The sequence below is a fragment of the Myotis myotis genome, unplaced genomic scaffold (assembly GCF_014108235.1).
Source record: "Myotis myotis isolate mMyoMyo1 unplaced genomic scaffold, mMyoMyo1.p scaffold_m19_p_14, whole genome shotgun sequence".
NCBI classification, from domain to species: domain Eukaryota; kingdom Metazoa; phylum Chordata; class Mammalia; order Chiroptera; family Vespertilionidae; genus Myotis; species Myotis myotis.
In genome coordinates, this window is record NW_023416318.1 from 25,549,380 (window position 1) to 25,572,281 (window position 22,902).

A 22,902-nucleotide genomic window follows, 5' to 3' on the forward strand; every position below is an offset into this window, starting at 1 on the left:
AAACAGTGCTCTGTAATTTTATGTTATTTTTTATCTGAAGGGAACTTCTAGGTTGTACTTTTCTGGGGCCTGCCCAATCTTTGTGGATTTGATTGAAAAGATTGGTTTAAAATCTTGTTAAAGGTTTATCCTGTAGAGCTTCAAATAAGCCATTGTGTATCTTACTACCAGGACCCTGAGCAGTTTGTAAAGTATCAAGCACATTCCTAAAGAAGAGATGAATATAAGTGCTGTTCAGAGGCACTGGGAGTGGGTCCTTGACCAGAAGTGTACACCCCTAATCTAGCCATCACAGGCCTGGGTGGGGTAGAGTTCTGGTTTGAGAGGCACTCAGACTCCTTTTTTGACTTTTTACCTCATTTGAGTAGTTACTGTAATTCTGTTTGAGTCCATTTCAAGACTTCTGGGTCTATTCAGTATCTCTGTGAAGAAAGCTTGCTTCTGTGTATTTAAAAAATTGGTCCTGTAATATGACACAGCTTCTTGCATAAAGTTTGAAGTATTAGAACCTGTTCAAGAGAGATCATGTGGCATAACATATCACAGGGCCATTTTCTAAGAAGGGAGGCGACACGAGAGGCACAAACTAGCTTGGTGGTCTTTGGAGAACGATAGTAAAGATAGCTTCATGGACACTGAGTGAAGAGTATTGGCCAAATGTAGAGAATGGAATTGAAGAAAGGTAATCGTGAAACTTGCTTTTTCTCCCTTGCCCTTCTGGACCTTTCCTGAGAGGCACTGAGGTCTGGTCCTGAGACCTCAGGTTATCTATACCTGGCTTTGCCACCAACATTATCATCTCAGTCTTGCCTAATCTCTCTTAGCTTTAGAGTCCTCTTTTGGAAAATGGGAGTATAGACTATTAGTGGTGTTTCAGACTTTAGCAGTGTTCTTAAGCAAAATCTTAAGCACAGAATTGGATTCCTCAAGCCAAATAAGACCACACTGATTTTTTTCTTTGTAACACTTCATTGAACCCCTGATGTCTACTTAGGGCACCAAAACATACTGTTTGAAAAGAAAAAAAATCACTGGACTAATCTCTAAGGGCCTTTCCAGCTAGCTCTCCCACTTTAAATTGGCCTGAAGGAAGGGCAAAAGGAGGAACAATTAGTGAATGGGCTACTATTTCCTACAAGCTTACTCCATTCAAGGTTGGTTCTTTCTTTCACAGAATTTTTATTTTACTGAAGTAAGTGGGCTTGGTGTATTATGAAGCAAATTTAGATGTCTCGTTTGTTATAATAAAATGTTCTGTACTGTTTTACAATGAAATGACTGTATTAAACTGTGAAATCATTTCATTTGTTAATGAAACTGTAGCTCCCTTGTTTTATTATTAAGAACAGGCTGTAGTCTTCCTCCTGGACAGGAATAGGATTCTCCCATTTGAAACCACATAATGTATTACATTTAGTCAAGATGTGAGTTATCAAATAAACTGACTTTCTTGTGGAAAGTAATAATGTGAACACTGGAGTGCCCAAGTTCATATCATCTCTGTTGGGGAAGAAAGTAGAAATGCTATCCACTGAACCTCAGTTGCCTAGTAACATGATGTACTTAATAGGGTATCTAATGTTTGAGTATTGAAATTACAATAAATACAAGCGCTTTTTTGTTGTAAAAGAATCTTGAAATCTTGACAAATTACCATATTTGTCAGGGAGAAACAGTTGGAGAAAGTAGTAGAAAAGATTTGTTTTTATTATATGACCACACGCAAAATGGGAACCAAAATTTCTTTATAGTGAAAAAGTTGTTTTTCCGAAGAAAAGAACAAAATAAGTGAATTAAGTGATTTGGGGGACATGAATTTTTCTGATAAAGTTGTATAATAGCACACACAATAAGTTATCTTTCACATTAGATTTTTTAAAAATTAACACTTTATTTATTTTTTTTAATGCTCACTCGATATTTTTTCATTGATTTTTAGAGAGTGGGAGAGAGAGAGACGTTGAGAGAGAAAACCATCTATGTGAGAGAGACACATCAATTGGTTGCTCTATCCCTACACATGCACACATTTGATATTTTCATAACAGTGTTATACTTGGAGCCCTTCCCTTTTTCTAGGGACCTCTCTTAATCATTCTTTCAAAACACCCTATCAGCTTTCACTAGTTAACTGTGTGTTTCTGCCAGAATCTCATTTGTCAATATATATGATTTGAACAGCTTTCTAATATTCTTTTTGTTTAGACATTTTTTTTCTGTTATGGAAACTGTCAAGCATACTCAAAGGAAGACAATAAAATGAACTCTGTACCCATCATTATCAAAGTTAAAAAAATTCAGCAATAATCCATTGCCACTTTGATTAATCTCATGAAGTTCTTTTTTGCAAAATTTGTGATTTTACTTCTAAGTTTTCATTTCATTTGTGTTGTTTTGTCTAAGGTTGACTACAGACAGTCTTCATGGACAGTTTTAAAAATAGCTTACTAATGAACATTTTTATATTATGACATTTATCTCCCTCCCTTCCCCCTACCCCCCAACTTTGGAGATATAGAATAAATTCTGGGGTAACAAGGACTCCCTTGAATTGTCTTTACTTTAAAAACACAGACACTGATGTTGATAGGGTTAATAGATAGTTGGATACAAAGTTGTATTCAGGAGTCTTTGAATAGATTATTTTCTGAGTGCCTTTTGTGGATGGCACTTTTTGGCTGTGTCAGTGAAAGATCTCCACCCTCAGGGAGTTCCAGTGTGCTCTTGCTTTTAGTCACATTTTTGTTTATTTGGGACAGACTAGGTAAGGTGTGTAACTCCATCAAGAAATTTGGGAAAATATGAATTCTAAAGTTAACTGGTTTTTAAAAAGATTCTCATTCTGACTAGTGTATTTTAACACAGTACATTGAGAAAAGGAAGTTAGTAAAAAAAAAAAATTAGTACAGAAGTACCATAGTTCTAAGATTCGAATATATTTAAAACCATTTAAAAAACATTTTAAAAAACATTATTTAAAAACATTTGTTTTTGCAGTGTTGTAAAAAAATTTTTTTTGAACTGCGTGTTCATAATTGAAGTGAAATGATGGCAGATTCTTGTTTTTTAAAGGATGCTTATTTATTAGTAAACAACTGCACAACTTATAAACCTGTCCTCATTGTGGGACCTAGATGTTAACTTTCTAATAAGCAGACTTATTTCTGGTGAATCCTCCTCCCCCAATACAAAATCCAAATCTGTTTTCCTCTAATCTTTGCAGAAAATTAGATCAAAAATCTCATTCTTACTGTGTAAACAGCAAGCCGAGAACATGGTAATAAAAGCAACAGTGAGCAAACAACAGAAAACCTTTACATTTACTGGGATTACGACTGGAATGTTAAAAGCAGCACATACTATAAATATTCTCATTTGGAATCTTGAGGTTGGCTACTTCCATATTTGGCCTATGTTCAGCATTTCGTTCCTTTTAGTGCACTCGCTCTTGATCCCTGGTTCCTGCTTTTCTATTCATGTACACATCTTCCCTCTGCTGTACGCTTTCTTCAGGTCAGCGTCTTCCGTCCATATTTACCGCCTTCCCTCTGCTTCCAGCATTTAGTGCAGTGGCATATACACTCATAGGTCCTCAGTAATAATAGAATTAACTCTTTTTTTATTTGAAAACTAAAAGCATTTGATACTGGGTTCAAAAGTATATTTTTAACCAAAGAAGTGGAGAGAAGCATTTTGGTTATGGAAGAAATTGTGTTTCATAACCAACCCAAAGTTAGAGAAGAAAGCTGATTATATTGATTGTATCAACAAGTTTGACTGAGCTCTCACTGTATGATTAAATATTTAGCATTAAAAATGTAGTTAGATGAACTAAAATTTTGGTAGTGGTCATCACCTGTTTCATAATACCTAGACCCCAAATTTTAGAGTTTAAAAATATAATAAAGGCTTTTCCCCTTTCTTTAAAAAAATTTCTTAAGCCCTGGTCAGTTTAGCTTGGTGGATAGAGTGTTAGCCCATGGACTGAAGGATCCCGGGTTTGATTCCTGTCAAGGGCATGTTCCCCAGAACACCCACTTCTGCCTCTCAAGCTCAGTGAGACTGTCATCCTCTGGTTGGGGCTTTGCTCAAGCCTGGAGTTTTCAAGTTACATTGAATGGTACTTTTAAATATTAAAATGAAACGTCATCTTATCATTAAAACTCACTGGAAAGTTTGTCTAATGTGCCCAAAATTTCTTTTTTAAAGACAACAAGGAACAAATTCCTGTGATGGCAAATGTTCCTAAATTTGTTGTATGAATGAGTTATACTTGCCACAGTAGTTCAGTGAAATGTTTACTGTAATAACAAAAAGAAAATAGTAATGCAAGGCTAGAACCATCCATCAAATATATATTAAAAATATGTATATATTTATTGATGAGAAAGAGAGAGAGAGAGAGAGAGAGAGATATCCATTTGTTGTCTCACTTATTTATGCATTCACTGGTTGCTTCTTATATGTGCCCTGACTATAGCTTTGGTGTATGGAGATGACACTCTAGCCAACTGAATTACCAGCCAGGGGAAGGCCTTTTCTCTTGCTAAGAACACTATTGCAGCTATGAAATGGGTTTGAGAATAGTATTGTAGTTTAAATAAGTTGGCGATAGCTTAAGCATTGTTAAAAATGCTTTGTAATCTAATGGTATATAGTCTAAATGGAATGTGTTGGTAATCTTTGAGCTGTTCATTTCAGTGTCTGACAATTTCTTTTTTTAAGTGAAGGATTAAGTCTTTTTTAAGAACTAGACATTTTGCCCTAACCTGTTTGGCTCAGTGGATAGAGTGTTGGCCTGCGGACTGAAAGGTCCCAGGTTCGATTCTGGTCATGAGCATGTACCTTGGTTGCGGTCACATCCCCAGTAGGGGGTGTGCAGGAGGCGGCTGTCTATGTTTCTAACTCTATCCCTCTCCCTTCCTCTCTGTAGAAAATCAATAAAATATATTTTTTTAAAAAAGAACTAGACATTTTGCCCTAGCAGGTTTGGCTCAGTGGATAGAACGTCAGCCTGTGGATTGAAGGGTCCTGGGTTCGATTCCAGTCAAGGGCACATTCCCGGGTTGCAGGCTCCATCCCTAGCGGGGGGCATGCAGGAGGCAGCTGATAGATGATTCTCATCATTGATGTTTCTATCTCTCTCCCTCTCCCTTCCTCTCTGAAATCAATAAAAATATATATTTTTTAAAAGCTAGACATTTTATGAAGGTAGTGTTTTGCATATGAGTGTTTATATTTTGGGCAGATTCCTGGAAAGGTTAGTTGGGACAGCTTGTGTTCTGAGGGAAGGTAGGTAACCTTCTAGAGATCCCAATAAATAAAAATGTCAAGTTTCTGTCAATATAACAAAAAGAGGCCCCCATTATGTGTGTGGCAGGAGAAAAATTACCGTTTAACAAATCCAGGAATGATTTAGAAATGTAATCTTTTTAAAAATTCATAATTTAACAGACAGATATCTTAAGACTTTCATATTGTGGTTTGCTTTTTCTTGTGGGACTTCACCATTTTTGTTTGTTTGTTTTATCTCTGTTCATTTGTGAGTATGCTTAATATAGAATTTTTCAAATTGTGGATTATGACCAAAGGGGGTATGTGTGTGTGTGTGTGTGTGTGTGTGTGTGTGTGTGTAATTTAGTAGGTCTTGCCCTAGTTGTTTTCTTGGGGAGGTTTTATTTGTTTGTTGGTGAACTAAATTAGAATTATTAGACTGAATTTGGAAGTAAATAAGGGAGAATGGTTATGATTTTTGTTGTGTGTGTGTTTATTACTGTGGGTTGTGGCCAAACAATATGAAAGCTTCTGATTTTACAGGTTTCTTTCTGTAGTTCAGATCATATCACCACACACATTTATCTATAATAATCTATAATAATAAAAGCATAATATGCTAATTAGACCGGACGTCCTTCTGGACGAAGCCGCAGGGGGAGGGAATGACCTGTCGCTATAATGGCAGAATCACTGCCACTGCCACTGCCACTGCCACTGCCGCTGGGGCTTGAGGCACTGACAGAGGCTGTGGGGTGCGCCCACGACCTACCCACCCCTGCGTGAGTGGCCCCTAGCAGGCAGTGCGTTCCATCAGCAGCCAGCCTGGCACACGTGCATGGAGGTGAAGTTGCCGGCGCCCCCGCCCGCCCCCCCCCGCCCAGCAGCTGGGGATGAGCTGGTGACCCAACAGCCTGACAGCCAGCCCAGTCCTCCCGCCACCCACCCTAATTCCCCTGTTCACCATTGCTGATCCATCGGAGCCTGCAGGGGACCAAGAAGTCAGCAGTTCAGCCCGCTGGTCCCCAGTCCCGCCCCATCCATGCTTGCGGGAGGGGCGTAGGGACTAAGAAGTGGTCAATGCCGGTTCCGGTCATTAGGAACACTGGCTTTTTATATCTATAGATTGCTTGTTGCCAATACCTGGCTTTTAAATGACACTCAGTAAAGCATTTTAAGAAATGGATGCCCACTTAAAGAAATACATGCCTCCAGAGAGAACCAACTGGGGAGAAATGAATAGACACATTATTATTAGATGTTAATAGTGAATGACTTCATTACTCTAAAATTATCATGTCAATTTGAGTGTCAGGAAATACAGTATGCTGAAACTGCAAGTGAGCATTGTTCAACCTGAGTTGGATGGGCATACAGAGAAATGGACACTCAGACCTCCTTGCCCATATGGAGCCTCCCGTTAGAAATACTGTACTTGATAAAGATGAGAGAACTGTTTTCTAATGTGTTTTGGAAACCTACTTTTAATGTTTTAAAGGCAATTTGGTCAAGTATTTATTGTTTGTTTGAAAATGTTTTTTTTTTTTCCTTTTTAAAAATAGAATTAGCTCTGGTGAGCTGTTTGTATACTTGTATATTCAATCTGTTGAAAAAATGTCTACCTTGTTTTATCTCTGGTTAGAGCTGAGGGTTAAATAGATGTTGTAGAGGGGTGGTTCTTGCCACCACATATCTTTCAGTCATCTAAAGAAATACAGTAATGTGGACATAAATAACTATAGTATGAGATATAGAATATGAAAAATACTCAGAGTTTGGTATAAGCTATTAAGGGACAGAGGACAGAGGTAGCACTTTAGTTTGGGAATGAAGGAAGACTTCATGAAGGAGGGAATCTTAAAGGATAGATCGATTTCTAAGGATATGAACAAATAATTCACAAGAAAATAATTATATATTAAGCTAACATCTTAAGATTTATTTTGCATATAACTAATTAAAGAAATATAAATTGCCAGAACCGGTTTGGCTCAGTGGATAGAGCGTCGGCCTGCGGACTCAAGGGTCCCGGGTTCGATTCCAGTCAAGGGCATGTGCCTTGGTTGTGGGCACATCCCCAGTGGGGGGCGTGCAGGAGGCGGCTGGTCGATGTTTCTCTCTCATGGATGTTTCTAACTCTCTATCCCTCTCCCTTCCTCTCTGTAAAAAAAGAAATATAAATTGTAACAGATTATATTAATATTACATTTTTAATGACTTAAGTAGATTTTTAAAAGCATGTATTATGCTCTAGTCCAGTGGTCGGCAAACTGCGGCCCGCGAGCCACATGCGGCTCTTTGGCCCCTTGAGTGTGGCTCTTCCACAAAATACCACGTGCGGACGCGCATGTACAGTGCGATTGAAACTTCGTGGCCCATGCACAGAAGTCGGTATTTTGTGGAAGAGCCACACTCAAGGGGCCAAAGAGCCGCATGTAGCTCGCGAGCCGCAGTTTGCAGACCACTGCGAGTCTAGTCAATCTGCTAAGGGGCAGTGGTTCCCAAATGTGGTGAGACGTCTGGGAAGCTTATAAAAAACCACTGGTGGGGGGAAGGAAGTCCTAATATATGGTGACAGAAGATTTGACTTTGGGTGGTGGACACATGGTGCAATATACAGGTCTTGTAACATAGAAATCCTCACCTGAAACCTACATGTTCGTGTTGGACAATGTCACCAGTAAATTTAATTAAAAAAAACAAACAACAAAAAACCTGGGACCTGGAGCCCCTCTTCCCCATTCCAGAACAATTAAATTAGAATGTTTTTCATGTATGTTAATCAATTGTCCATCACCATAGCTTTGTGAGGACACCCAGGTTTTACGTATATACTTAGGAGATTATATGACTTGCCCAGGAGACTAACAGAGCAGTTTGAATTCTCAGCAATCTCGTAGAACCATGCTCTTCCTGCTTGCTTGGCTACTATGTTGAAATCAGTAAATCTGTCTATCCAAAGTTGTTATAGTGTTGAGAGTTGCAAAGCAAGCTAGAATGGAAACATAGACATCCTCTATTTAGATAGCAACTGACTTGCCTTTGTTTCATACCAGCAGACATTTGGAATTAATATTCTTTATTGTTGTTTGTTTGTGATAGTATATCCCCTTTCTTGATCCTCAGCCCGACCTCTTTGGAGGGGAAATGGAGAAATAAGAAACATTCTCTTGGTTGTATCATGTTGCCACAGAAGTACCCTGTTCTTGTTCTGTTCCTCTACTTGGAGATGTCTCATGAGCCTCTTTCCCCAAATCCTTAGATTATCTTGGCCTTGGGTTGCCTATTCAGAGAGATGACAGTCTGATAATCTTTTTTCAGTTCAGTGATCACTATATTTGGTGAAACTTTGGCTTTGAAAGAATCAAAACTCTAATACTTCATTTGTCCCCTTATTTCTGTATATTTGGTTTGCCAAGTATGTGTCTCCTCACATCTGACTTGTGAGTTCTTGGCCTAAAGGAACTACTTGAGTCGTAACTGTCATCCTGTACCTGTCATTTGCTCTAGAAATGCTGTTTGAAGAGAGGTGGGTTTATGAGAAAACTCTTCATTTTAACCATTCACTTATTATTTCTAGCTGTTATCTGCATTTTCAATATTATGTGTAATGATGAAGGACTTAGTCAAAGTAATTAATTCCTGATCCTCTAGTTTTCCCTGCTAATTTTGCCTTTTTTAATTTTTCTATTTGGTGACACTTTAGGAACAGAAAGAAAAGACTGCAACTGATATAGCTACAGCAAAAATGTGTGATATTTATTTTGGTAGAAGGAAGAGTTGAAGTTACTGTCTGAAATTAAAATTTAGAGTTCAGGAATTTCACTGGTCATGGTAGTTTTCCTTCCTAAATATTGTCATTTAGCCTTAACTGTCAGGTATTAAGACATTAAAAACAATCCTTATCTTACCATTTATTCAAATATTTTACATGTCAGTCAATCTTATTGTTTTAAAATGTAATTCCTGCACATTTCTTTTTTTAAACAATGTGTTATTTTTTTAAATTTATTGATTTTTTTTTTTAAATAGAGAAAAGAAGGGAGATGAAGAGAAAGAGTAAGGGAGGGAGGGGGGACCGGGAGAGAGAGAGAGAAACATCGCTTTGTTGATCCACTTATTTATGCGTTCATTGGTTGCTTCTGGCATGTGCCCTGACCGGAGATTGAACCCACAACCTTGGCATATCAGGGCTGACACTCTAACTGACTGAACTACCTGGCCAGGGCTCCTATACATTTCTTTTAGAGAAATTTCTAATTTTTGTTGTTGTTGTTGTTGGTATTAAGAATGAATGGAACAATATTCCTTCAACCATCACTATTTTTTTCTGGGTGCCATACAGGAAGGTTGTTGCTTTTAAAAAACACTAGCTTTTCTTATGTAGTCTAAAACTGTTTTTAGTTGGTTGTTTTGGATGTTTTAGGTATAGTCATAGCATTGACACCATACTAGTCTATCTTTTGTTACCTAGTTTACTCTTTAATCTAGATTCAGAATAATGCTGAAAACAGTAAGGATAGTCATTATTGTTGTGAACCTGATTTTAAAGGACGTGCCCCTTGGAGGGGGAATGCCTTAAGTCTGGAGATTGGCTGTTTAATCAGATTCATATGCATGTTTTTAACTGATTTTATTTTTAAATTTTGTTACACTTTAATATTTTTTAATTTTATTATAATCAGACTTTTTGGCTATTATAATGTTCACATGTTAGAATTGAGTTTTTTCTTTGTTGACTAATTTATGATCAGGTGTTCACAGAAGAGTGAAAAGAAGGCATAGTTTTGTAAGCTTAAATTTTTATTTGTGTGTTTTATAGTCAGTTTTTTTAATGATTATCTCCAGTCCAAGTCAGATGGAAATATTAGACACAGTAATTGATTTGTTGCTGTTATTCAGCACATATTTTTATCAGGAGATACATAGCCCTACTTCTTTCTTTCTGTGAGTTAGTAGCCATCCTATATACATTAGAGATTGCAAAATGGTGATAGCATTCATCCTAATTAACTTGAGCTTATCCTGAGGTACAATTCCTATATGAGAGGCAGGATAGGTACTCGAATGGTTTTCTTTATCAGTATTTAAGATGATCATGTCTTGGTTACCTAGCATTCTTCAAAAATGAGATTTGTGGGGTATTCTTTTGTTTGTATTTATAGTTTTTAGTATCATTATGAATTTAATGGATTTAAACATCCATTGGAATTGTGATTTACATTCTAGTGTGTGTCATTATTGCTAGTGAGAACCACATAACTTGACTCCTTTGCTGTATTAAGTAGGATTTTAGCAGTCTTTGATAAGGGATATTTTTGTTAAGATATATGAATGCATTATAGTCTAAAGGCATAAACTACAATTTAACAAACCATTCGCTTATTGGGCTGTTTCAATTTTTTTCAGGGAATTTTTATTATTACAAATGTGCAGTGAAAATGTTGGTATTTTGACTTTGATATCCTAAATTTTTACTTAGGGTCTATTGCTAGATAGGTGGATCTTTTAAAAAAAAAAAGATCCATAAATACTTTTAAATGCTTTCAATTAAAATATTTAAATTCTGGTGTGGGTTTTTGTTTGTTTGTTTGTTTTGTTTAGAGGAAATAACACTTAATGGTTTTTTTTCTTTACAAATACATTGGAGAATCATGCAAGGCTACAGCATGGCATGCAATCCCAGGCCACAAATCTGCACACTCTTTTGCAACTGGTCCTGTGAGGGCAGAACCTTTCATCTCTCCTTTATTGTTTATTCTGACCCGCTTATTTTCAGAATAAAGAAACTCGGCCATCTTTTCTCTGGGTGACTTTCCATATTGGATTACCACCCCTGAATATACTACATTCTTTCTGGCTTTTTAAATTTTCAAGTTAAAATTCCATCTTTTGTCTTTTGTCTTTTGTCTTTGGAACTACCCCAAATAAAACATTTACTTAAGATTAAATATCATTGCCAAGTGTCTTGCATGTTTTATAATTACAAATAGTCTTAATGTTCCTTTGAAATGATGCTAATTTTACTTTATTGATGGATATAGATTGATTAGAAATCCAGTGACTGCCTTGAATAAAAGTAACTGGTGAATGATAAAGCTTGTATTGAAAAACCAATATTTTTAGCCTCTAACCAAACTAATTTTTACAATAGTGTTGTATAATTTTATATTTTACTTTAAACTTCCTTGTAATGTGCAGTAAACTATCAAGATGTAGAATAGAAAAAACATTGGCAGTATTGCACATTTTCTTAATAATTACTGTCCCTGGGATTCCACAATCTTTCTTTATGTGATTAAAAATTAAAACGTTTAAGCCCTAGCTGGTTTGGCTCAGTAGATAGAGCGTCAGCCTGCAGACTGAAGGGTCTCAGGTTCAATTCCGGTCAAGGGCACATGCCTGGGTTTCGGGCTCGGTTCCCCAGTGGGGGGTGTGCAAGAGGCAGCCAATCAATGATTCTCTCATCATTGATGTTTCTATCTCACCCTCTCGCTTCCTCTCTGAAATCAATAAAAAAAATATTCATAAAAGAAATGTTTAAAAACATTGAGCCCAAAGCCCCTTAATTATAAAAAAAAAATTAAAATGGTTGATTAATACACTATAAGGTGGTTAGGAGGAAGCAGTTGAAAAGTGCTTTTGTATTATTCGGTGTGCGCCCCCCCCCCCCCCCCCCCCCTTTGTGGGAGGATAGCTTAAATAGTCTGTTCAGAAGTTCAGGCATGACTATTACCAAGCTTTCTAAGTATTTTGAGGCTTCTAATAGTAATTTTTTGTCCTAAAATATATCATGAAAATTAATTGGAAAAAGGAATGAACCTAAATATACAGAAAACGAACTGGAATTGTTTTTAAAGTGAAGATTCTTAGTCTTTATTCTCAATATTTTGTTTTTAAATTACCTTTTTTTGGAAACAGCTTTTTTTTTTCTTAAATCCTCACTCTGGGATATTTCCATTGATTTTTAGAGAGGGAAGAAGGGAGGGAAAAGAGAGAAATATTAATGTGTGACATAAACATCAATTGATTGCCTCTCATGCTTGTCCTGACTGAAGATCAAACCCACAGCCTGGGTATATGCCTTGCCCAGGAATCGAATGGGTGTGTGTGACATGGGTGTATGTGCTGAGCTTCAAACAACAGCCACCTGGCCAGGCGAACAACTTTATTGCATATAATACTCCCAGTATTTTTTAAAAATGTTTTTACTGATTTTTAGAGGAAGGGGGAGAGAGATAGAAACATCGATAATTTAAAAGTTTTTATTGATTTTTAGAGGGAGAGGGAGAAATAGAAACATGGATGAGAGAGAAACATCAATGGGCTGCCTCCACTTGCACGCCCCCTACTGAGGATCAAGCCTGCAACCTAGGCATGTGCCCAGGTGGGGTAGGAAGGGGCACAGACACCTTTTTGAGGTAACTTATGACCAAAGGCCAGTTAAGACCATGTAACAATAAGAGCAATATTTTTTGTCTCCCCCCCCCCCCTTTTTTTTTTTGGTGTTAATCCTCACTGCAGGGTATTTTTTCAACTAATTTTTAGAGAGAGTGGAAGGGTTGCGGGGGGACAGACAGACATCCATGTAAGAGAGACATATCAATTGGTCACGTATGTCCCCTCGCCCCGACCATGCACCCTAACCCGGGGCTGGGGCTCGAACCTGCATACCAGGTATGTGCCCTTGACTGGGAATCGAACCCGAGACCCTTCTGTGCATGTGCTGACGCTCTAAGCATTGAATACACTGGCCAGGGCAAGACAGCCATGTTTTTCATTGATTATTAAATGTTGATGAGACTTGAAGCCTTTTGATAAAAAAAATACTTATTTGGCAATCTTAATGAAAATACAGAATAATTCTTTTCCTCATAACAATAAGTGGATATAAAATGATTAACATCAAATACATCTGGAATACTGTTACAGTACATAGTTTTGTGTCAAGAAGTATACATTTACTATCTTAACAATTTTTAAGTGTGCAGTACAGTATTGTTAACAATATGTACATTGTTATACAGTGGATCTCTAGAACTATTTCATCTTGCATGACTCAAACTGTATACCCGTTGAATAACTCCCTGTTTTCCCTTTCATCCCTATCCCTGGCAACCATGATTCTACTTTCTGTTTCTATGATTTTGGTTATTTTAAATACTGCATATAGGTAGACTCCTATAGTATTTATATTTACGATGGGCTTATTTCACTTTTTAGCATAATGTCTTCAAGGCTCATCTATGTTGTAGCATATGTCAGAATTTCCTTCTTTTTAAAGGCTGAATAATATTTTGTTGTGTATGCATACTACATTTTTAAATTCATTTATTCGTTGATGGATATTTATGTAGCTTCCTCATGGTGGTTGTGAATACTGCTGCAAGGAACATGGATGTGTCACCATACCTATTTTTAAAGGCTGTATTGATTTTTTTTCTCTTGCAGATATATTCGACTTTATGGGAGAAAATTTAGCAAAGAAGATCATGTTCTTTTTGTCAAGTTATTGTATGAGCTGGTATCAATTCCAAAACTGGAAATCAGCATGATGCAGGGATTTGCCCGTCTCTTGATCAACTTGTTAAAGTAAGTCAATTTTCCTATGATTTTGAATTTTTTCAAGATTTTAGGGAATGAGAACTTTATAAGTTCACTTATTTATTAAATATGTTTTTATTGATTTCAGAGAGGAAGGGAGAGGGAGAGAGAGATAGAAACATCAATGATAGAATCACTGATCAGCTGCCTTCTTCACGCCCCCTACTGGGGATTGAGCTCACAACCCAGGCGTGTGCCCTTGACCGGAATCTAACCTGGGACCGAAGTAACCTGGGACCCTTCAGTCCGTAGGCCAATGGTCTATCCACTGAGCCAAACAGGCTAGGGCGAGAACTTTATAAGTTTAAATCATGTGTTAATTAACCTTTTAATTAAAATTCCATCTCCTCCATGAAGCTTTCTTTTCTCTAGCACACATTGAACTCTGTGTTGTATGATTATTTTATTTATACTAATTATCTTTTCTTATATAGGTTTTGAGATCCTTGAGAATATAGGGATCATTTATTCTTCTGCTTATCCCAGGGTACCAATCACAATGCTGGAAACTTTAAGTGAAGACATATAGTGTGGGAAAATATGAAATTCACCTATAGTGATGGTGGCACAATGTATATGCCCTCTTTTACCAATTGCTCTTTGAGGTTTGAGCAGCAGCAAGAATTTGGTGCATTGCTCTTCTTACTCCCTACTATATTATATTCTGCCAGTGAATTGCACTGGATGAGGAAAAGCAAAACCCACTGTGATGACAGCAGCATTTAACAGTTGTCCTCCTTGAGTAGTATTTGTAATATACACCTTTGCACACATCCATTTATATGTGTTTACCTTTCCTAATTAGGAAAAAGGAACTTCTTTCAAGAGATGATTTGGAGTTACCTTGGAGACCACTTTATGACATGGTGGAAAGAATATTGTATTCCAAGACAGAGCACCTAGGATTAAATTGGTTTCCTAAGTAAGTATTTCCATTTAAAGAACTTCTTTGGGAGCATTGGGGGGCTTTTAGGGATTCGATCTTAGTTGAGAAATACTGGGTTGAGATAAGCTAGCAAATGTACATTTTAATATATTCAATTCCATGTAACTTAACTCCTAAATTAATTTTTGCCCTCTTTAAACTATATCTGAAGCTGTACTTAAGAATTTTCTGCCAAAATATTTCTAACAGCTAACATCACCATAATGGCCAAAGAAAGCAAGAGATTTTGTTTGAAAATCTATTATCTTGTCATTGAAAGTAATACATATTTGGCATTCTTCACAAAACATCCACATGTGTTTTAATTCTTCAAGTACAACGAATGCCTTAAGAAGAGGAGCTTTGCATATTCCAGGGGGCATACCCACCCAGTAGAAGCAGCATCAGTTTTAGTGTTTGACTTTTCTGAGAGCACAAACTATTCAATGTACAGTCCCTAGTTTATGTTATTTTCTACTAGTGCTTAGACATACTAAGCTTATAAATCTCTGGCTGATTATGGCTGCTTGAATATGCATCATGACTCTTCCAGATCTCTAATTTTGGTATGTTTTATGTTTTATTCTGAATTAACTGCTCTTTTAGTTATTTTCCTTTTTCGCTTTTAAAAATTCTTTAGTGATCAGTCTTCTTTAATGATTGATTTCTGTGGTTTCACTCTCAATCCGACACATGTTGACATTATCTCATTACTTCTTGTAGCCTCCCCAGTTCAGTTCATTTAATCTATGATTAATCCTCAGGCTTCACTTAAGTGAGCAGTCTTTTTTGTGGGATTTTTTTTAAATCATGGCAGATGGCAGATTTTAAGAGCTTTTGGGTAATAGGTAAGTAAGTAGTAAAATGATGTAAATGGAAAGAGTAAAAAAGAAAATGACCATAGTTGATCCTGAACTTAGGCCCTAGTTGGATTTTGGAGAGTGATCACAAATAGAGTGAGTGGTTAGAAGTCATTTATTTCCTGAAGATTTCATGTATTAGAACAAGGAAACCCATTTTTCAGTCATAAAACTAGAAAATTTATCATGAAACTAAATGGTATAATGTTCAAATGTTTGTATAAATAATATGAAAACCCAAAGTTTAACATAAAAGCCGTGTTGTAAAGGTTCCTTAGGAGTTTTGTTTGAAGGAGCATGCCATAGACTGGATTGGGTGTATTTAAAATACGAGCCCATTGAAGTTTGTACTAGAATCACCAGTTCATAGATTTCAGGGACCTTTAAACTGTGTTCAAAATCAGCTGTCTTTCTGAGAATTCCTGACTGATTCTTTTGGGCTGCCTCTGAAAGTCTTTGGTAAAGTAAGACAATTTCTTCTTCTTTAATATGTTATTTCCTTGCTTCTTCATAACTAAGTTTCACACTTTTTGCCCTGGCAGTTGTACCTTTGCAGAGGCAGCCACTTCCTTCCAGGTCCTGTGTGGCTTTCCTCTTCAAGTAATACCAGCTCTTTTCCTGGAAGTTTTGTTAGAGCTTATCACTGAGTGTCAGTCAGTACTTATAGTTCCTCCCTGTGCTTATTACTGTGCCTTTTCCTGAAGCTTCACATCATCCTTGCCCCTGTGGAAACCTCTTAAAAGTTTTACCATGGCTCTTCTTGGTGTTTTAAAGAAACATTTGTCTCTGCTGAAATTGTCGCTTTGTTTAAAGCAGTGATTCTCAACTCTAACAGGCTCAGCATCCCCTTTTCTATTTTGTAGTTATCTATTTTAAATGAATTTTGTAGGTAGTATAACCTATCTATGCTCATTATTTACACTCAGTGACATAAATATAAATGTCTTCATCACAGAAGAGAAATAATAGGAAAGTCATTTATTAGGAAAACAATGCAGGATTAGCAAAAGTAGGTTTACAGTTGTTTGTATGGAAAATAATACAATAATTAATAGTAATACAAAAATATGCTCTGTTTCATATACTCAAAACTGTAAGCCTACTTTTGCCCCACCTGTATGCTTGAAACATGCAGATTATTACAATAAAAGACACAGTATGGTATTCAGATTTTGCATCTACTTATGATGAGTAAGTTTGGATTTAAAAGAAAAAAGGTTAGAACATACAGTATTCTGTATAAGAAGTACAAGAACTTGAAAGAATAGCATTATAAGTGGACATTAAAATAAAAGCTAGTGCCAGGATAAAGAATAACATAAGATTTAATTAAGTATGATGGTAGAGAAAGGGAAATAACTTTAATTTCAGGCTACTGAACTGAGAAAAAAGGAAGTTTCTATTCTCACGGATCTGCTGGCCTTATTTGTAACATAGTGTCATAATTTTTATGTAATGATGTTGGTGTAGTTATTTTGTATCAGAAGACGTTGTTTTTTGTTTTGTTTTTTAATATATATTTTATTGATTTTTTAGAGAGAGGAAGGGAGAGAGATAGAGAGTTAGAAACATCAATGAGAGAGAAACATTGATCAGCTGCCTCCTGCACACCTCCCACTGGGGATGTGCCCGCAACCTAGGTACATGCCCTTGACCGGAATCGAACCTGGGACCAAAGGACTTATATGCAAGCATATAGGCCTAACCAATGGACACAGACAACAGGGGGGTGAGAGCATGGGGGGGGGGGGGGCGTGGGGATAAGGACACATATGTAATAACTTAATCAATAAGAAAATTTTAAAAAAAGACAAACTGTTAATAAGTGAAGCACCTTTCACTTTTGATTATAAAAATAGTATTCTAAAATTAGAACACATGCAGCCAGCTGACAAAATTGTTTCAAAATGTGTCAGAACACATCTAAGATGAAAATACTCAAAATACCAATTTCAAAAGTATGCCGTATTAAAGGGCCCTTTAAGGAATTTTCTGTAATAAAGTGTTTGTAAACTCATAATTTTATTTCTTGACTATAAACACTTGCTATACTAGTGTGCTAAATATAACCTTATTTAGAAAAATACATTTTTTAAATGTTTTAAATGATTCTACCTTAGAAATTCAGTAGACAGAGGAACAGAAAGCAAAAGTACTATCATATAACTTGTCCACTGTTCTCTATGTAACCTTTCTGCGTAAAGAACCAGGGCTACCAAGTTCCTCTGATTTTAAAATCAAGGCTAAGTGTGGCCCTAGCTGGGCATGTCAGTTGGGTAGGCTCGAGCATTTTCCTGATATACCAGGCTGCGGGTTTGATTCCCAGTCAGGGCACATACAACAATCAACCACCCAGTATTCTTTCTGACCCCTTCAAACTGGAACACATTACCATTTTAAAAAGGGGATGCAGCAATAGAGCTCCATTTCACAACATGTGCTGTTTAGTGGAGGTTCACAGCCTTGTGTGTGAGCAGTCCAAGCCATTGGACCAATATGGTTCATTCATCTGCCTACAGCATCAACTTTAGCCAAGAGTCATATAGGGAAGAATTTTTACTTAAGGAAACATTACCTAATAAGCCCAACACAGGGAAAAAACACATAATGATCTGGATACTAGAAAACCAGTGTCTTAGAGATTAAAAAACAGGAAAAGAGAAAGCAAAGAGTGCTGGACCAGTGATAAGAAAAGAGGGACTGATTAATGAAGCAGAAAACTTTTGATTGTCTGGATAGAAGATAAGAGGTGGCAAACCCAGGCTCTTTAACCATATAAAGGGAGCACTTGGGAAATGCATGGGGCATTTTTAATTATCATGATTATTGGGGCAGAACCCAAGTATAGTAGATACCCTGCAACTCATGGAATAGCCAGACACAACAAAAAATTGGTGCAAGACCTTCAAATGTCCTACCTAAACGTTCACTGCTTTAAACATTTAGTATTTTTTGCATAGTTTTAATGAACGCTGATTCTTCTGGGAATACAACCAATGTAAACTGAACAAGGCTGTACTACTTTGTTTTGCTGAAAATATTATAAGGGGTTATTCATTATTCCGGAAGGAAGGAAGGGAGGGAGGGAGGGAGGGAGGGAGGGAGGGAGGGAGGGAGGGAGGGAACATCACACCACCATGGCAATTCCAATTGCAACACCTGATTTGTCAATACCAATGCTGTTGCATACAAATATGTAACTGAGATTGTTTCAACAGTCTTAGAATAAAGTATCATTACAGTGGCTGTTTTAACGGTCTTAGAATAAAGTATCATTACCTTGGCAATTAGCAGACACATAAAACACAAGGATGTAGAATCTCATTGATAATTTTTTGTTAAAATGCTGTAAATTATTGTAAACCTTTTTCATATGGCACAAAGGGCAATTTATCTTGTGAAAATGATATATTGGCATTATTTATTCATTTTGGCATTGCTTGTTAGTTTTCAATCTTACTCTGATATTCTCCCCAGAAGTCTACTGCACAGATTCTTTCTGCCTTCACATATTAATGTTTGAATCTTAATTGGCATGGTTTTATTTCACAAAACGAAGTTCCATATGCTTAATTGGAGTAGCATATTGCGAGTTACAAATGTAGGCAGCACACTAAGGAAGGGTATTGCTACTAACAAAATGTGAGGGGGATTATGCATAGATTAGTTTTTACAAAATGGGCATGGGCAATTCATATTTGAATTATGTATGTACATTTGTTTATTTAGTCTTATCACTACCAGTTTTCAGACTTGTTTGGTGTTAAAGGTTTACATGTTTGAATCATGAGTAGTTTGGGCCTGTATAACTCATTTTACTTTTTAAAAATATTTTTTTAAGTATATCTATTTTTCTTTTAGGTATATTCTTCTAAGGGGATTAAATCATTTTTCATATTAATTTGCCTCTGGAAATATTATATGTCTACCTTTTCTGGTACTTGTTCTTCATGGCATTTGAATTGGTGCTCTTATTTTTAAGATACAGTTAAATCTTTTGATCCCCTTTCAACACATGGCAATAACATGTTCTTAACCTCTGTTGGGAGTTTGATACATGTGGCCATACGTCTAAACTTAAGTTACTGGTAGTAACCACAGATTGATCTCTAGCTACAGAATTTAACATGATACAAGTAATTTCTCTGAGGATCTGTTGAAATTTAAAATAGTTTACAGTTTTGTTAATAAACAATGATTATTAATATGGTATTTACAATGATTTCCTTGAAATATATTTTTATTGATTTCAGATACAATGATTTTTAACACAGTATTTGAGGATCATTTTATGTGCTTTTAAACAAGTTCTACTTTAACTTTTATTGGAAATTAGGGACTAGGTGGTTGGTTTTTATTAATGACTATAATCATGTTTCTTCTAAAAGTTGTCTCTGTGGCCCTGGCTGGGTAGCTCAGTTAGAGCAGCGTCCCAATATGCCAAGGTTGTGGATTTAGTCCCCTGTCAGGACACTCACAAGAGTCAACCAATGAATGCATAAATATGTGGAACAAATCAATGTGTCTCTCTCCCCATTCCCCTTCTCTATCTGTCTCTAAAATCAGTTTTTTAAAAAAATGAAAAGTTGTCTATGCTGCAATGATCTCTTCTTGGAAACTTGTTATTTTTTTTAAGCAATTTTAAAAACTATTTTGTTCACATTGATTAGACTTGCTGTCACAGCAGTTTTGCATGCTCTTTTTACACAAGTGGTCAGGATTAGGACAACTTTTCTTTTTTTAAAGCTAGGTGTTTGTTTTTTTTAAAAAATTGATTTTTAAAGAGAGAGAGAAACATCGATGTGAGAGTAAGACATTGATCAGCTGTTTCCTGTACGCTCCCTGGGATGAAGCCCACAGCCCAGGCATTTGTCCAGACCTGGAACAGAACCAGCAACTTTTCGGTGTTCTGGTGTCATACCGGCCAGGGCCAGACAATTCCTTAACACTTAGCATAGAGGCATACTTTTAAAAAAAGTGATTATAATATGTGTGTGTGTGTGTGTGTGTGTGTGTGTGTGTGTGTGTGTGTGTTATAGCCTAAGCGACCATTTGACCGGCTGACCGATAGCTATGATGCGCACTGACTACCAGGGGGCAGACACTCAACGCTGGAGCTGCCAAGCTGCGGTTCTTGGGTGACACACCCAGAACCAGAGAGGAGGGAGCCTGATTCTGGGGTGCATCACCCAAGAACCGCCCTCTCGCAATCCAGGATCCCTCAATGTTTTTTTGTTTGTTTTTTTAATTTATTTTATTAATTTTTTTACAGAGAGGAAGGGAGAGGGATAGAGAGTTAGAAACATCAATGAGAGAGAAACATCAATCAGCTGCCTCCTGCACACCCCCTACTGGGGATGTGCTTGCAACTAAGGTACACGCCCTTGACTGGAATTGAACCTGAGACCCTTCAGTTCGCAGGCCAATGCTCTATCCACTGAGCCAAACCGGTTAGGGCTCAATGTTTCTCTCTCACAATGTTGGAGAGCCAGTTTCGGCCTGATCCCCTCAGGCCAGGCTGAGGGACCCCACCAGTGCACAAATCCGTGCACCGGGCCTGTACTATCTCATATTTGCTTTATTGATGTCATCATAGGGATCGTAAAGAATGTCATCATAAGGTAATTGCAGCCCAGAGAGGAAAATTGACACAGTCATTTGTTGAATCTGGGACAAGAGCTCAAGAACTGGGACAACAATTTACTCTCTGCCCTAATAAGTAGGGTGACTGCTGGGGAAGGAATTTCCTGTTTTGATATGATTTCCTAAATCATAAATTAATAGCTACCCAGAGGCAGGAGAATAGATATAAAAACAAAATGAGCACAAAAATTATTATTTTTTAAGTATGTTTTTATTGATTTCAGAGAGGAAGGGAGAGGGAGAGAGAGAGAGAGAACATTAGTGATGAGAGAGAATCATTGATTGGCTGCCTCCCGCCCGGGAATCAAACCAGTGACCTCTTGGCTCCTGGGTCGATGCTCAACTACTCAGCCACACCAGCTGGGCCAAAAATTAATTCTTAAGGAAATTGAAAATATGATTTATTTTGGCTGTGTATGAAATAATAATTATTATCATTTATTGTGATTAATTCTGAGCCAAGTAGCTGCTTTCTTTACGTTACCTCATTTAATTTTTATAACAGCCTTATGAGAGGTAGGTATTATTGCTCTTATAGGAAAAACTGAGGCTGTAATATTACATTAGTAAGTCGCAGAACTGGTATTCAAATTCAGATATGTCTGAATCTAAGCCAAGCTGTGAACCACACTACATGCTATAGGGCTTTCTTTTCAACTTATCATGTCTTTATAAAAGGAAATAGGGTATGAGAAACCCATTCAAAACTTAGTCCATCTGTATGTAGATCCCTTTTGATTTAAAAAGAGAGTGTTTTGATTTGTTATCACTTTAGTATTATAAATTTCCAGCAATTGGAAAAGTTTGTAGTGATAATTCACTCCCTCTAAAAATTATTAAAACATAGCCTAGTAGCATCTAGACTTAACCTTTTATTTTATTTTTAAACAGAAACATTGTTTCCTTCATCTTGAGAGATTACAAGAATCACAAAAGGTCACTATACAGATATCACAGGTTAGAGAGATTGTACCCTTTTCTGGATAAAGAGCATAAGTCCAATGGCACAGTCTTATATATAAGGAGGGGTTAAAATTTACTTTATTTAGATGAACTAAATCACATTCCCACATACCCTATTCCTCTTAGTGAAGTGAGAGCTACCAAGTATGATAATTAACCTCCTATTCTGAAGAGTGAAGGGAACTGGACAAAACATAGCTAGCTATGCAGCTTTTTATGACTTGCTTTCTAAAGTTATTTCTCCCATTACATGAAAGTTTGTTGGTAGAATATAAAAGTTACCAGTAAAAATAGCAGGTCTTCTGTGTTATACTCTCAAATGAATTGCCACAGAAACAATAAAATAAATGAAAAGTTAACATGAACACAAACTTCAGAAACTGTGGAAATTATAGATCTTCTGCTTATATCCTTGGGCAGAAAGTTTACCATTTTAGAATTTTCTTTTTTAAATGTGTTTAGGTTGATCTGATATTTATTTTGGAACGAGATGGCTCTTTAAACCTTGCCTATTAATTTGTTTCTAAATGTGATTCTTCAGTCCAAAGTCAAAGATCTGTGCTCTTTATTTCCCTGATAGAAAATGTTTATTGAGCATTGTAAGTAAGTAAATAAGTCAAGTATAAATATAGA

General features: G+C 36.7%; 1 protein-coding gene across 12 annotated transcripts in view; it reads left to right on the forward strand.

The window, feature by feature from the left end:
- The window catches only part of PSME4 (proteasome activator subunit 4), an 85,084-nt gene that overhangs the window by 2,523 nt on the left and 59,659 nt on the right, over window positions 1–22,902 (forward strand). For 8 of the 12 annotated variants that reach the window (XR_004971839.1, XR_004971840.1, XM_036334569.1 and 5 more), the window contains exons 2-4: window positions 13,726–13,866; window positions 14,684–14,800; window positions 22,198–22,263. Coding sequence is in view for 10 of the 12 variants with exons in the window: in XM_036334569.1 (XP_036190462.1) it covers window positions 13,726–13,866; window positions 14,684–14,800; window positions 22,198–22,263 (324 nt within the window). In the remaining 2 variants the exon portion in view is untranslated. The remainder of the gene's footprint in view (window positions 1–13,725; window positions 13,867–14,683; window positions 14,801–22,197; window positions 22,264–22,902) is intronic. The other 4 variants (XM_036334572.1, XM_036334573.1, XM_036334577.1 and 1 more) reach the window with 1 other exon arrangement.